The sequence below is a fragment of the Cygnus olor genome, chromosome 9, assembly GCF_009769625.2.
Source record: "Cygnus olor isolate bCygOlo1 chromosome 9, bCygOlo1.pri.v2, whole genome shotgun sequence".
NCBI lineage: Eukaryota > Metazoa > Chordata > Aves > Anseriformes > Anatidae > Cygnus > Cygnus olor.
In genome coordinates this window covers 19,265,468-19,280,065 of record NC_049177.1, presented here as the reverse complement: position 1 = coordinate 19,280,065, position 14,598 = coordinate 19,265,468, and the positions used below count along the sequence as shown (strand labels likewise).

At 45.1% G+C, this 14,598-nt stretch overlaps 1 protein-coding gene across 1 annotated transcript in view; it reads left to right on the top strand.

Annotated features, from left to right (window-relative positions):
• KCNMB2 (potassium calcium-activated channel subfamily M regulatory beta subunit 2) overlaps positions 1–462 on the top strand; it is a 128,393-nt gene extending 127,931 nt beyond the window's left edge. The window contains 1 exon segment of the mRNA XM_040566832.1: positions 4–462. Coding sequence (XP_040422766.1) covers positions 4–288 — 285 coding nt within the window. The 3' untranslated portion in view covers positions 289–462.
• Positions 463–14,598: the final 14,136 nt, after the last annotated feature.

The following is a 14,598-nucleotide window of genomic DNA, read 5'->3' as shown; positions in this document are numbered from 1 at the left end:
CAGTGTTCGTATATACCCAAGTGTGGCAAGAATTATGAAGAATCCCTGTCGCTGGTGAACGTTGTGATGGAAAACTTCCGAAAGTACCAACGCTTCTCCTGCTTCTATGACCCTGAAGGCTCTCAGAAGAATGTAATATTGACCAAACTATACAGCTCTAATGTGCTGTTTCACTCCCTCTTCTGGCCCACCTGCATGATGATCGGTGGTGTTGCCATCGTCGCGATGGTAAAGCTGACTCAATACCTTTCCCTCCTCTGCGAGAGAATCCAAAGGATCAACAGATAAGAATGAAAACTTTGGAGATTCGATTACCGCTAAAATACTGTTTTCTCATTCTTCACCAAAGAACCTTAAGTTTGTAACGTGCAAGTCTGTTCTAAGTTCCTTACTATATTCTTATAAGTAGAGCAATAATGCAAAAGCTGTTCTATATGCAAACATGATGTTATTATTATGCAGACAACCGAAAAAAATACTGTTTTGTGTTGACCGTCTATATGATCTTGTTTTATGCTGAGACTAGTACTTCTTTCCTTTCTACAGCCAAAATTGGGCTCAGTGTGACCATTTGCCAAGCTCAGTCAATTGACTTTTTCACTATAAGGAATTCTGGGGAAATTCACCCTGGACAAAGGGCAGCAAATGACTTGTGCATCACTGAGGTCTCACCTCTGGCTCAGTCCATTCAATGGATTTGTGGTTTTGCTTTTTTATTATTGGCTGCAGGGAAAAAAGAATAGCATAGAAACACCAGAGGTTTTTCTATTGTTAGGTGGCACAAAATGGACGTATCTTCGGGACAGGATAAGCATGCAGTATTAACAGCCTAAATAGGACTTGGTGATGCTTTGTGTTAGCTCCCCCAGTTCAGAAGTAAATTTTACCCTATGGTGTTTAAGGTCTTTTGCAAAACACTTTGTGGTTTTATTTTATTTAGTGCTATAACTTTCTTCTGTCTTACCAACAGCATCTTTGTTATCTGCAGAAGCTGTAGCCAAAAAAAAAAAAACCCACAACAACAACAACATCATCTTGTTCCATTTTCTACTCCAATCTGAGCCCTACTGATGGAGATGGGACCAGAACACCTTATGTAAAGATTTATTACTCATTTGTCTTGTATTTGCTACCATATCACTGTAAAGAAAAAAAAAATAACACAATCAGCTATTTTTTCATTTTTTACTTCCAACTATTTTAGATTTTTTTACTTGATATATATACAGATATATATATATATATATATATATAAAGAAAAGCTATATTATATCTAGTTGTGTATTGGAACTTGATTATGGGGTGTTTTTTTTCTGTTTTTACCAACCGAAAAGTGAACAATATAACTTGTATTCATAACCTTCAGCCTTGGATAAGATCATAACATGGAGGAGTGGCACTGCAGGATCTTATCCAATATTCATGATGTTGTTGCAGTCAAAGGTCCCTATTGCTGTGACATCTGAAATGACAAAAATCTCATCCAATTCTATGGCTCCATTAATTGAATTGTTAGATAATAATCATAGTACTTCTGGAAATCTCTCCTGACCTTAACTCCGAATGCAGTTCTGGCTGAAGTGAATTTTGATTTAAAATGCCCAGGTGAAATGATTTATTGGAAAAACTCAAATTCTGACTAATATGTTGTTCTATCTGTCAGATATTTACTATAGGGATCTTGCCAGTCTAATTTCATGCACACTGTAGTCGTGATTTCCGCATAATTTATTTTTATTCCCCTGTAGAAAACATTCCTTCTTATGTTGTGTTTAAAGACACCTCTTATAGTTTCTCACTTTGTACTTAGCCTGAAGGACAAATGCAAGGCAACTCCTCTGAGCAGGCTGTGAACTCACTACCCAATGGTTCAAAGAAATCATTTACAGGCCTATTCAAACCAAGAAACTAACACTTTTTTCCCTCAAAAAGACTGCAAAGCAAGTATTTTGCCTCGTTCATCTATATATAAGTATCTTTCCGCAGCATAGAATTAACAATTTCAAGATGTTACAAAACTTTACAAGTCATGCAAGTGTAAGGTGAGCTGTAAAAAAAAAAAAAAAAAAAAAAAAAAAAAAAAAAAAAGAGTTCTCAGCAGTGAAAATGAACTTGCAATCTTGTAATCAGTATAATTTTCCTTAGGTAAAATAATTCCTGGAGGGTGTGGGTATAATCAGGGCTCCAAAAATATGTAATAAAAATATTAAAGTAAATCTTCCAGATTTCAATATCTTCTGCATTCAGACCTGGCTTGTTTCATTAGACTTTTGTCTGTAGCTCCTAGCGCCTTGAAGTCAGGAGCACTGATGCAATGGGGAAATCAAAAAGGTTTCTTCGTAAAATGCTTTTTTGATCAATCTGTGGGATTCGCAGAAACCATCACCAGAAAGCCTGGGCACCCTCAGCATTAGCAGGACCAGCATGGCCAAGTCTTTGTTGGACGGACAGCGGCCTGCACTCGACCACCCATCCAACAGTGGAAAACGTGACTGCCCCTGTGCTGGCATGGCTGGGGGCCAGGGGCACAGCAGGGCCGGAGCTGGGGAAAGCTGTGTCCTGTCACCGCTCAGAGCCATCCTGCTCTGTGGGGACATGGGGCCTGCTGCCTGGAGTCAGGCACTCGGTGTTACCACAAAACCTGAGTGGCCAAACTTGCAGGGTAAGGGACACGCCCAGGTCAGGCCCTGCCAGCCGCACTGCTGAAGCGTCTTGGCCCATTTAAGTTTCCCTTCAAGCAGAGGGGTTTGACCCGTGCCCGCTGTTGCCATCCTCACCCGTCCCTCGACCATGCTGCCAGGCTCAGTTCACAAATCCAAAATTACACCAGGCAGTGCTGGCAAAGAGCTGTGGGAGCAGGGCGGCTTTCTCACAAAATCCCCGACACTAACGTTGGCCATTTACAGGATGATTTTTACACAGCCTGCAACAAAGCCACTCTCCTATCTCATGCATGACACTTCAGCTGCCCGTGTTGGTGCCTTTCGGTGGCGGGGACAGGACAACTGATTGCTGCTGACACTTACACATCAGGCGCTGCTTTCAACATGTCGCGCCATCAGCGTTTCACCTGTGGGTGAAACATCCTGACACTGTTGCTGTCTGTAATCATTTTGTTGATGTTAACAGAGAGATCTGTGGGATAGCAAAATAACTTGGGTAATTGGATGGAGTGAGATAAAACAGTAATTTTAAAGGGAATTACCCACCTGGTCGCTGGCACAGTTAACCCCCCACTGAACTGTTAGCACTGCAAGTGTAATTTTGACAACTCCTGCTGCCCCTAGGAGGTAGTGTTTCAGAGGGGATGTTTGTCTGTGCTCTTACTCTACCTCCATTTTAATATCCTTTTTAGCCCCCCTGCAAAACAAACTGATATTCTTGTAGAAAGCACAAATGATGAGAAAAATCCCCCATTTGTGTAGCTCTGTGGGTGAAATTTAGTATTCATGCAACCCCACCAGGTTTCTGAGGCTGGTCCTGTCTCTCCCCAGCACAAATACCTCACCTCAACATCCCGGCTGGGGCTGGAGGGAGCAGCCAGGGCTGCCAAACCCCTGAATGGAAAGGTGCCACAAGAAAACAGCAGTGCAGTGCTAAAAGGCAATATGAGGCACCCCCGTGGGGTTTAAAACATGCGTAATATTCCAGGTGCCGCATTCACATGGCCTTTTAATAGTTGTTATTTTCTTAATTAGATTATTTATGTCAGGTCTTATTTCTATTCTGGAATATCTAAATCTGAAGCTGAAGTGTGAACGTCCCTGCTGTAATTCTCTGAAACTTGGCACCTTGCAGCAGACCCACTAAATGTCACCAGCTAGGACAACAGAGAGTATATTTGGGTTTATCTTTTCTAATTGAGGAGACATCACTTTTATCTCACAAAATGTACCCAAAGCACAAGCAGTGGGAGTTTGAGGTGAATACAGAAAGGTGGAAAGAGCACTCAGGAAACCAGAGAGCTGCACATCTCGAGGAGACACCAATGCAGTGATCTCAAACCTGGCAGGAAGTCCAAAGCAAGGCTGGGGACACTGCTGGCTGCATGTCCCCAACTCGGGGCACTCTGCTCTTACAACACAGCCACGTTAAAGGCAGCCAAAGACAAGCCCTGCAAGCACAGTGGGGAGGTTTCTCAGCCAGCACAGCAATATTTAGTTATATTAAAGTCTGCGTCCCAAACCCAAAGGCTGCTGCCACAACACAAGCCACAGCAAAGTTCAACAGAAGATGGTGAGAAAGCACCGGTCCACGCAGACTCCAGCACCTGTTTGACTATGACAGCTGAGACCTTACAGCATTACAACTGTGTTAGTATAACCTCTGGAGGGAGTGGAAATTTGAGGGTAATAGCACCTTAAAAACTGGATAGCTGATTTCCCCCCTCACACAGTAATGCCCCTATTAACACAGCTGTAGCCATTCAAGTGGATTGAACCAAAATCTCTGCAGAAATGCAACTTTTCAGTCTCAGAATCCGAGTGGGAGAGCATCAGCTCTCCATTAGCCCCTGTGCTGCTCATCGTCTATCATAGACCTGGTGAAAGAAAAAACAAAAACACTTTTCTGCTTCACTGAGCACCCTGAGCATGTCACTTCCCAGCATCATGCAGTTTGCGGTGTACCCAATCATTTTACAACTGTGTACAAACTCTTCCAAGTTTTCGTTGTTGGGGAAAAAAGTAAAAAGGAGGGAGAAGTATCAATTATTTTGTTTCAATGTTTTGAAAACAAGATGTTCCCATTTTTCAGTTTGAGCTGATGTTGCCTGTTAAAAATCAAGAGGGGGGTAGTTTTCTTACTAGTGAAGCTTGAAAAATAAATATAATAGTTCCTCTGATGTGAAACAAAGCTATTGGCAATTGCTTGGTTCACTGAACAGTTTGGAGAATTTATTTTTTAGACGCTGACCAGTGACATTTCTTTTCTTCTATTTTCCTCAACAGTCAGAGAGCCACAGGATCAGTCACATACACAGCCACCAGCAGCGCTGGTCATCCCAGAGAACATCAGTGATAGCAACCATGAGTAAAGCAAAGTGTCAGCCTCAGAGCCCCTAACAGCTAATAAACTAGAAGGCAAGGGGAAGGAGGAAAGCAGCATTTATCAGACATCACCAGGGGAGCAGTGGTGCAGTGAGGGGCAGCGCTCCCAGGGCCAGCTCCCAGTGCCATTGTCTCCAGCAACCTGTTAAGGTCTGCTTTCAAAACTGGAAATGCTGCCAGGTGAACTCACAACAGGCTTTTTTTTTTTTTTTAATGAATCAAATTTCTCCAAAATGTAATAAAAAATGTGCTATAAGTAGCAGAACCCTCCCTACAAGCCTGCATACTTTTTATAGTTCTTCATTTTCATCTGGGGAGCTGGTAGGTGAGTATATATTTAACTGAACTACATTTATTCAGGTGAGAATTTAGGGTATTTTATTGTAATATAAAAGATAAGAGATGCTTATTCCAAAATGCTCTGCAAACTCTACAAAGCCAGCAATACAGAAGTGAGGCCATTTCCAGGCAGAACAGCAGCAAGTGACTCATAAAAACACTGAAGAGACACAGGGAAATGGTTTTCTCATGCAAAGCACAGAAAGGGTTTGTTTACTTTGGAAGTTCAAGAAAAATAAGTGAGAAATAGAAGCATCCCCAGAAGGCGTGAAATATTTATGGACAGGTCAGGACTATGGGAGCAGATAGAAAAGTTCACCCTGCGCAGCAGGATCAGCTGCTGCTATAGGTGGCAAAGAATCTTTATGGCCTTTTTTCCCCCCCAGAAACAGCTGCCATTTCTAATATATTTTGGGGAAAATTGTTAAAAAAAAAAAAAAAAAAAAACTTAAGATGCTGGTTTTGCCACTCAATTCACCACAAACTAGTTCCAAATACAAAACAACATTTTGTTTCAAAACTTATATTAATTTGGTTTGGGAAAAAAAAATACACAAAGCTGAAATTAAAAAAAAAAAAAAAATCTGAACCTGAAATAGAGTGATCAGCCACTATGTCACAGAGCTCTTTATATTGACTGCACTTCAATTTTTTCAGTTTTTTTAGTTTTTAGGAAAAAAAAAGTAAAATTCTAATTTTTCATGCCATATGAAAGACAGGAAAAAAATCACCTAAAATGTCATGGAATTGAAAAAAAGCTTCCCACACAGCTCAGGCTAAAATGTTCAAGAAAAGAAAAAGTCTCCTAGGGTAGATTTTCTAATATATCATGCGATAATGTATATGAGAAAAAGTGGGAGGTTTCATCATCCCTCTTCTTAAAGTCTCCAACTTGGCTATTCTTTTGCATAACTGCAATTACTATTCTATTTTCAATTACAAAAGCCCTTTTTACTACCCAGCCACCTGCACGCAGCTCCTGATCACAGAGGATGGATTGTGCTGAGCCTGCTGCTCAGCTGCGGACTCGGAATAAAGCGGGCAAGAAGGAAGAATGCGTTGAGACACTTCCATGTGGAAGGCTCTCCTGATTTTAATCACCGCGCACATAAGCTCTGTTATGTTCGTCACAGATTAAGCAGGCAGCAAAGCATGACGACTACGCAGCAACACCTTTATCACTCCCCTTACAAGAGCAGGCTCGAAGTCATTAATACAGAAAGACAGCTGAACAATGCAACGGGAGCTTGCTAAAACCGCAGAAAGCTGCAAAACTCAGCTTTGCCATATGCTCAAAGATGGGAGGGAAAGCAAGCTAGCAGGAGCAGCAGGGCTCTTTGTCCCCCAGCACCCGCTGCCTCCTGCCCTGCACCGTGCTCTTGTCTCCAAGCACCAGATGTTATAGACGTTATATATTATCTCCTGCCCCACAGCAAAACACAGTCCCAGTAACCTGTCACGAGCATTGTCATTTTGTAGTGTGTAAGCTACTTTAGAAAGTCCCATCAGTCCAAGTTTCTATTAAAGAGCCTCTAGGAAAGAGTGGGAAAGGACGTACAGAGAAAAACGCAGGTAGCCAAAGTTGGTGACTGAGCTGGGTGTCACAGCCTGACCAGCTGGGACACATGGCCCTTGGTCTAGCCACTGCCATCCCCAGAGGCATGCCCGAAGGAGCCCATCTGAGCTGTATAGCTGCTGTGAGCAGCTGGTTATTAGTGCTGCTGAACCAGACAGTAAACATTTTGAGTGTTCAGTACTGGAAAAAACCAGAAAAAAATCCAAGGAAAGACTACCCAGTCTGGACATCTGACCTTGCTCCGCTGAGATCAGCAGCCAAACTTCCACTGGTCACAAACAAATCAGGATTCAAAAGCAGCCCAATGAATTAATCAATATGGAAGGCAGGGACGTGACCGGTGGTGGGACTGTCCTCCCTGCAGGTGCTCACAGCTCGCACTCACTCATACCCGACCTGGGACAGCGTGGGGACTGTACCACTAACCTCCATGTCACAGGTCTTTGTGCCAGGCAAACCTTAAAAGAAAAACCTAAAGGAAAATAAAAATGTTGCAGAAAATTGTAATGGAAAAATTTCCAGCGTAACTCTACTGACCCAAAGGGTCCAGCTTCTCCAAAGTTGCTGTTGGCTTTTTCTCCTCAGTTTATCAAAGACAAGGGGTCGAAGACAGACAACCTGTTTTCAGGTTGCCAAACCCAGGACATTGAGCTGCTTTGGGGCCAAATATTTAAGTGCTCAGATCCCCCAACAGCACATCCACGGGGTGAACCCTGGGGCTCCAACAATAAACGAGCAGACCTGAGTACTATCAGCTAGGTGGTGGGCAAGGAGGGAATGCAAGCACTGCAGAACCCATACAAGGAACAGGGGAAGCGCTGGGCTCTGGGAGCAGTGGCACTGTGGGGCAGGCAAGCGAGTGCCCTGCAGCACAGGGCTTGGCTGGCAAGCAGGAGCCATGTTAGAAGCCGTGACGGAGTTGGCTGCAGGCAAAGAATTTGATCAACCTTGTTCAAAAACCTGATTTTCTGCTAACACTCCATCACACTCCATTTTTCACTCCTTTAAGTCAGACACGTCCTGTTAAGGACACAGGCAGAGCTATCCAAAAGCCTTTCCCCTTGCTAAGGAGTATCAAAATTAGAACTGCCATTAGAGGAAATTCAGATACTCTCCTGTCAAAATTAGGAGGTCTGTACTCCATCAAAATTCCTCCTGAAGCTAAGGAAATTCTACTGGAGCAAAACCTTCATTCAGGGTCTTGCTTTACGCCTATGTTTGATAGTCCTATCTGCCAGCAGGAATTCGGGAGGCACATGCTGCTTTTGATGTCCCCGTGTCCTGCCATTAGCCTGGTGCTGCTGAGCAGTCACCTTAAGGAGGAAAACATCTGCAGTCCCAGATTTCTGCTGCTGTCGCTGGCAGTCCTTCATCTCGAGCCAATAACATTCTGGCCACAAATAGCAAATTAATGATCTAGGAAATTTGTTGTTCCCTCATATCCTTCCAGAGTCCCCTCCCACCCCTTCTGGCCTCTCTCCCAGCGTGACTTGGCTATGCCGGTCAACACGCATAGGACGGCAGGAGAAGCAAAGCCCAAGAGCCATCCACCTCCCATCTTAGGAATCATGTAGAGGGAGTCAGCACTAATCCAAACTCTGATGCGTGGACAAGGAGGCCTTGGTGTCACCCGCCTTTCAGCCCTGGAGCTGGCCATTACCACCAGCAGCTTGCTATAGACCCATCACCACCAATGACTTGATGGTCCCCGAAGGGGATTAAGGAAGAAGCTTCCAGGGCCCTCTCAAGCAGCCATTGACCACTAACCCTTCTGCTAGGCTGAAGCACATCCCCAGCCCACAGTCCTGCCATCCCATGCCTGAAATAACCCTCAAACCTCTCACACCGAGAGCAGGAAATGGCAGCCCACCATCAGGCACCTGGCACAGCTCCTCTGGAGCCAGGACAGCATTTCACAGCCATAAAAACAGATTTTCTTCCATCTCCTCTTCCTTCTTGGGTCAGTCTATATAGCAGCACAGTGGCAGAAGGCAAGCAGCCCACAAGCAGAGGGGTATAGCGGGCTGTACGATCCCTTCTGTGCCCGTGTGGACATCTGGGTGGTGACCTTTATCACACATGCACAGTATCTGCAGGAGCCATGAGCATGACAACGATTTAATCACTGCCCCGAGCTCACAACCATCCCATCCACTGCAGAGGCTGTGTGCACACCCAGGGGTGGGCTTGTCCTGTTGTTCGTTATGTGGCTGAAAATGTGCACCCTTGTCCTTTCCTCATGTTGCCTCAGCTGTTTAACAAGCTAGTCCGACAATTACTTCCAGACTTGGATAAAAATCTCCTGCCCTGACGCTGTTAAATTAGGTAGAACAAGATTATAATTACATCCTAAAAAAAAAACAAAAAAGAAAAAAAAAGAAAAAAAAAACTACATTTAAAAGAATATTATTCTTTATTATGTTGCAAAAGCAAGCACTGAAAAGTTACAAAATGCCAGAAATAGAGCTGCCTGAATAGCCTTCCCGCAGCGCCGCTTGCATGCGCGCATTATGATACAGCTCTAACTACACAGTGATATGCCATTTTTTCCACAGGACCCCTGGCCATGCCCCAGATGAAAGATGTTTAGTTAATGAGTCATTGTTCAACATCTTTTTTAACCTTTGTTGTTCAAGGTGTGCCCTCAGTGCCGTCTAGCACTGCTGCCAAATGCTGCCCTGCCAACAGAGCTGTCTGGATCCTTCTCCAGGGCTCCAGGCAGCTCTGTCCAGAGACACCTGCACAGCCCCCGAGCGGCCCAGCTCAGAGGTGGGCACCACAGACACATGGATTAAGCCGTTCTCCTGTGGCAGAGCATCTGCAAATTTACCTCTGGCACCCAGAGTAGGGTCACAAACAAGCTACCACACAATAAGGACAGGAGAGGAGACTTCTGATGTCCTCTGGCAGAGGACACTGCCGTGATGCCATGAGGGTGGTGAGGATTACACTAAGGGAGGCTAATGGAGAGCCTTCCTTTCCCCAAAATCCTGTGGATCCTTTTCCTTCTTGGCCCCACCAAGAGTCAGTGAAACGGCCACACTGGTGCAATACAAGCACTGGGCTCATCTTTGAAGGGGCAGTAGCCCAAGTAGGTCAGCTCCAAGCCAAAAGCAACCTGAAGGAAACATTTTGATAGCTCCAGATTGATTGTTTTCACACATTTCCGACCCCTGGGAAACAGGGCCAGTTTACTTTTAGGTTTTTAGTCCATATTTTCAAAAGAAACTGGAAAGTGCTGCAGAACAGATGACCCTACCAGCCCCACTTCAGCGCCCCAGCACCAGGGCTGAGTTTACCCCCCAGCCCTGGACAGCTGCCACCAAATCTCCTACCGCACCCTGCAGCTGAAGGTGTCCTGTTGAAGGCTGGTCAAACAAAATACAAACCTATCGACATACAGACTTTACAACCACCAGAGCCCACGTTCCTCCAGTTCAACCTGGCCTTACTCATAAGCCAGGCCAAAGATCAGGGTGTTTGTGCACTTGACAAATTGGGAACTGCTCAAAACTAACCATCAGCACCCCAGAGTCCCATTCCTCTACTAGTACAGGCACAGAGGATTCTTCCCAGAACATCCCCCAGATAAGCCATGAGTGTCCACCGGGATTTGCAAGCAGTTCTCAGCCACCAGCAGCCATGGTGCACAACACCACGTTCTAGCAAAATGTGGTGAAACACGATAAGGCAATGAAACAAATGAGGAGGAAACGAAGCAAAACTAATTGACTTACCTGGATTTTTCAAAATGTTTTTCCCCTGGTGACTATTCATTCACAGACAGTGGAGACAGCATCACAAGAGTCTTTCTCACTTGTGTGCTTACTTTTAATGTCTCCACTATTTATTTTTTAACTTTTGGTTTGAATCCAGCAGAGCTCGTGCTCAGTGACTCCAGAAGATCTCCAGCATATGAAATATAATGAATTAATGCAATCCCAAAGCATAACACATTTTCACTGTGTAACATCTCCTGTTCCTTAGGAAGCAAATGAGCATATGCAAGTTTTGAAACCTTAAGCATTATGAAGAGAAAAATAAAATAAAATATGAATTACATTTACCTACTCAACATTACAGGGTTCAATGGAAGATAAAACAGTCTCTCAGTGCACTTCAATGAGGACTGTACAGCTATTCAAGACTTTTTGACATGTCCCCTGACTGTGAGATTCAGCCTGGACATGAGCTTCACTGTCCATGTGTAATTGCAATTAGGCTTGGAGTGCCTCAAGAGCACAGATTCTAGGTTCACAGTTTACAGGACTGCTGCAAAGACATGAGCCTTTGGTCATGAAGTCATCTTCTGCTCTCGTTTAAGAGTGCTGAGTACAGACAAGCCAAGGCATACAGAGCCAAAGCTACCTTACAGTTACCAAAGTTATCGTAAGCCCCAGGAGTGACTTGATGACTTATTTTCTAGGGAAAAATCACCTCTGCAGCCAGGGGCACAGGGCCATGACAGGTAGGGATAGGCTGATGTTTCTGGATGCTTTCCTCCAGAGCTGAATCCCTGCAGGATGGGGATCTGAGCAGGGTACAGCCACAAAAACTTTATGATCCAGTCACAAGGAAGAAATTTTAAGCCAACGACACATACAGGGTATGCAGGGGTGTGCTGTTGTGCCAGGTGTGGCTGAATTAACACAAGGAGAAGGGGAAGATATTTGCTTGGGGAATTTTTCCTCCCCTTTTTATTTTTGAGCTCTGTGTGTGATGCTATTTGTCATCTCTCTGCGATCTGTCTGTACAGCATTCATCTTCTCATCAGTGATGAAAGACAGCACCCTTAAGGACTATGCTAGCCTTTTAATTGAGCTGTTTAAACTGATAAATTCAGCCGGGAGAAAACACCTTCAAAAGTGATTTTATTTAACAAACAGAGCACATCTTTCAGGCCACCTCCAGTCTTAAGCAGTGAGTGCTAAGACAGAGCTGCTCTCCTCTTCAGCAGCACTTCTGCAGAGCTAAGGGCAGCGAGTGAAAGAAGAGGGGACCAGTGATACCTTGCAGCCCCATCTCTGGAGCACTGGTTCATGCCTGGACGTTCAGATGGTCTCTTTTAAGGGGTTCTGGCATAAAGACAGTCTTTAAAATTATAGTGTTTTCTTGCATAAGTATAGCCCATAAATGCATATGCTTGTACTTGTGGGTGGGATGTCCTTCTCGAACACATCTGGGGACTGACTTTTGGCTCTGCAGGTTGGGCTTGCAGAAGAGGTTTGCAGCTAATCATGATGCAGCTGAACAAATGCTCCTGTTGTAGGGTGCTTTCTGGAAAAAGCAGTAATAAAATGTTCCAAGTTTAATGCACTCCGTTTTTGGGCCAAGTTTTGGTTTTAGTGTGCTATAACATCCAAAGTCCAACCCCTCTCCTGCTGCCACCAGCTGTGCCCCTGGGGCTGGTTGCTGCCGAGGGGCTCAACAGGCAGCAGCCCTTGCATACACTTTCTTTGGCAGTGAATAATAGAAGTGCAGGCTTTTCCAGCCATCTCAGCCACCAAGCCTGTTCTGTGCATTTGGGACAGGCACCAGCACTCTCCAGCTCAGTTTATCTCTGAGTTTTAAATTACCATGCAAGTTGGCAGGACCCACATTTAACTGGGGTCTGTGGGACCAGCCTCAGCAAAATACATGAAAACTTTAGAGCTCTACAAAATGCTGTATTGAATCCTGTTTTCTCTTTGCCATTTTATCCCATGTGATGCTCTTCTCTATAGATTTTCTCCCTCTCTTTCTCTCTCTGTATTTCCTTGAGTGGTACTAAGCACCCAGCGTCCCCCAGCCCATATCTGATTTGCAGGGATGTCAGCTTCCATGGAGCAACTCAGCCTTGCTCTGGCAGAGGAAAAACCCTTCACATTCCAGCCAGACCCAATACTGTTAACAGACGAACACGAAAATATTGAAGTACATGAATCTCAATCAACCTGAAGTAAAAAATGAAGTCCCTGCAGGAGCAGTGGTTTCCTCCTCAAAAAGCAGCTGATTAGCAAGGTTAATTGGGTACCTGCCAGCAGCAGTCAGCACGTCCAAGCCAATTTGCCTATGCCTTGTAAGGAATGAGTGCCGACAACAGCATCCTCGCTATCCTTGAGTATCTGAGCACACAGCAGCAGGTACAGGCTCCAGCTCTGCTAGGCTGGACGGTGAATTTGTAAGATCTGGTGCTGAGGTCAGGCAACTCAGCTCACAGATGACCTGCCCAAGCCACACCAGTGCCTTGCATCCCCTCTGCTCACAGGCAACAGCAAGGGGATGACTTGCATTTGAAATTTAAAGTAATTTCTTACTGTCGTGTATTTTGTTGTAAACAAATAATTTCTGCATCAAGACATCACCCAAACATATGTGTGCTTGCACTAACCCAAGCAGTCATGCTGAGACACCCCAAACCAGACTGTTGCAAAGAGCAACAAACTCCAGACTCCAGCTACTGCAGCCAGTGGGTGCTTCATGCTCTGAATGCCCAGCACACACCTGTGCCACCAGGCACAAGGGAAGAATTTGGAAAGCTGCAGCTGCTGGGGATGTGAGAACTACAGAGAAAGAACATGGAGAAGAGACCAGGGGACACAGACCTGGGGGACCCGCACTGGGCTTTGCAAGGGCACTTGGCTCTGGGGTGGAGTAAAGGCTGCAGCAGCAGCTCCTCAGCAGATTTCAAAGTGCCACCCTAGAAAGGCAAAACAATAGATGGCAGGAAAGGATTGCCTGAAAACAAGTTCTTAAAATATCCTTAGAATCATAGAATTAGATTCACCTAGGTTGGAAAAAAACTTCAAGTCCAACCATCAACCTGAATTTCCAAGTCCCATCACTAAGCCATGTCCCTTAGTGCCACTGTATGTGCTGTGTGATGATCTGATCTATAACCTTCCCTGGCACCGAGGTCAGACTATCCTTACAAATAATGGAAGTGAAAGCTGGGTGACTCCCAACACAGACACAGCATCAGATTGGGCTACAGCTGCTATTCAGGATGCAAGCCAGGCTCTGCCCTTCACAAAATAAGTTGTCACAAGACTGGGATAAAATGGGGCACCCAGAAAGAGACAGCTGAGACACAGGTGAGCTTCTCTTAGCTACTCCTGGCTAACACCACCACCTGTATTGGCATTTGCTGCTGAGGCAGGGCCTCCATGCTGTTGTGTGAGGTGGGAGCTGTGCCCACAAGGCAGGGTTGCCCCCAGGGCAGTGAGACACAGCTACCCTGCTGCTGCTGCCATGCCCCCAGCACTGCAGATGGGCTGTCTTATTGCTCAGCTCCAAGGGCCCTGCATGGGAGAAGCTACTGGACATGAATCTGTACACCTCAGCCAACTTATCAAAAGTGTACAAGACGTTTAGGTCATTAAGCAGCAATAGAGAATAATGAAAAAAACAAGCCTGCACGTCACCACTGTTAACTGCAGTGCGCTGAGTATCATCAAGTTTCTGAACAGAATGCTGCATAGCAAAGCCAACGGAAGCGTGAAGAGTGGAGAGACTAAGGTCACCAGGAAGGGGAGAAGAGAGCTGGCCCATCGTTCAAAGCCAGCATGTGTACAGGGTCTCTGCTGCAGCCTCTGCTCACTTACCAGCCGTTTGGGGCAAATTTAGTGCTGGGGAATTCAAAGCCCAAACAGCACC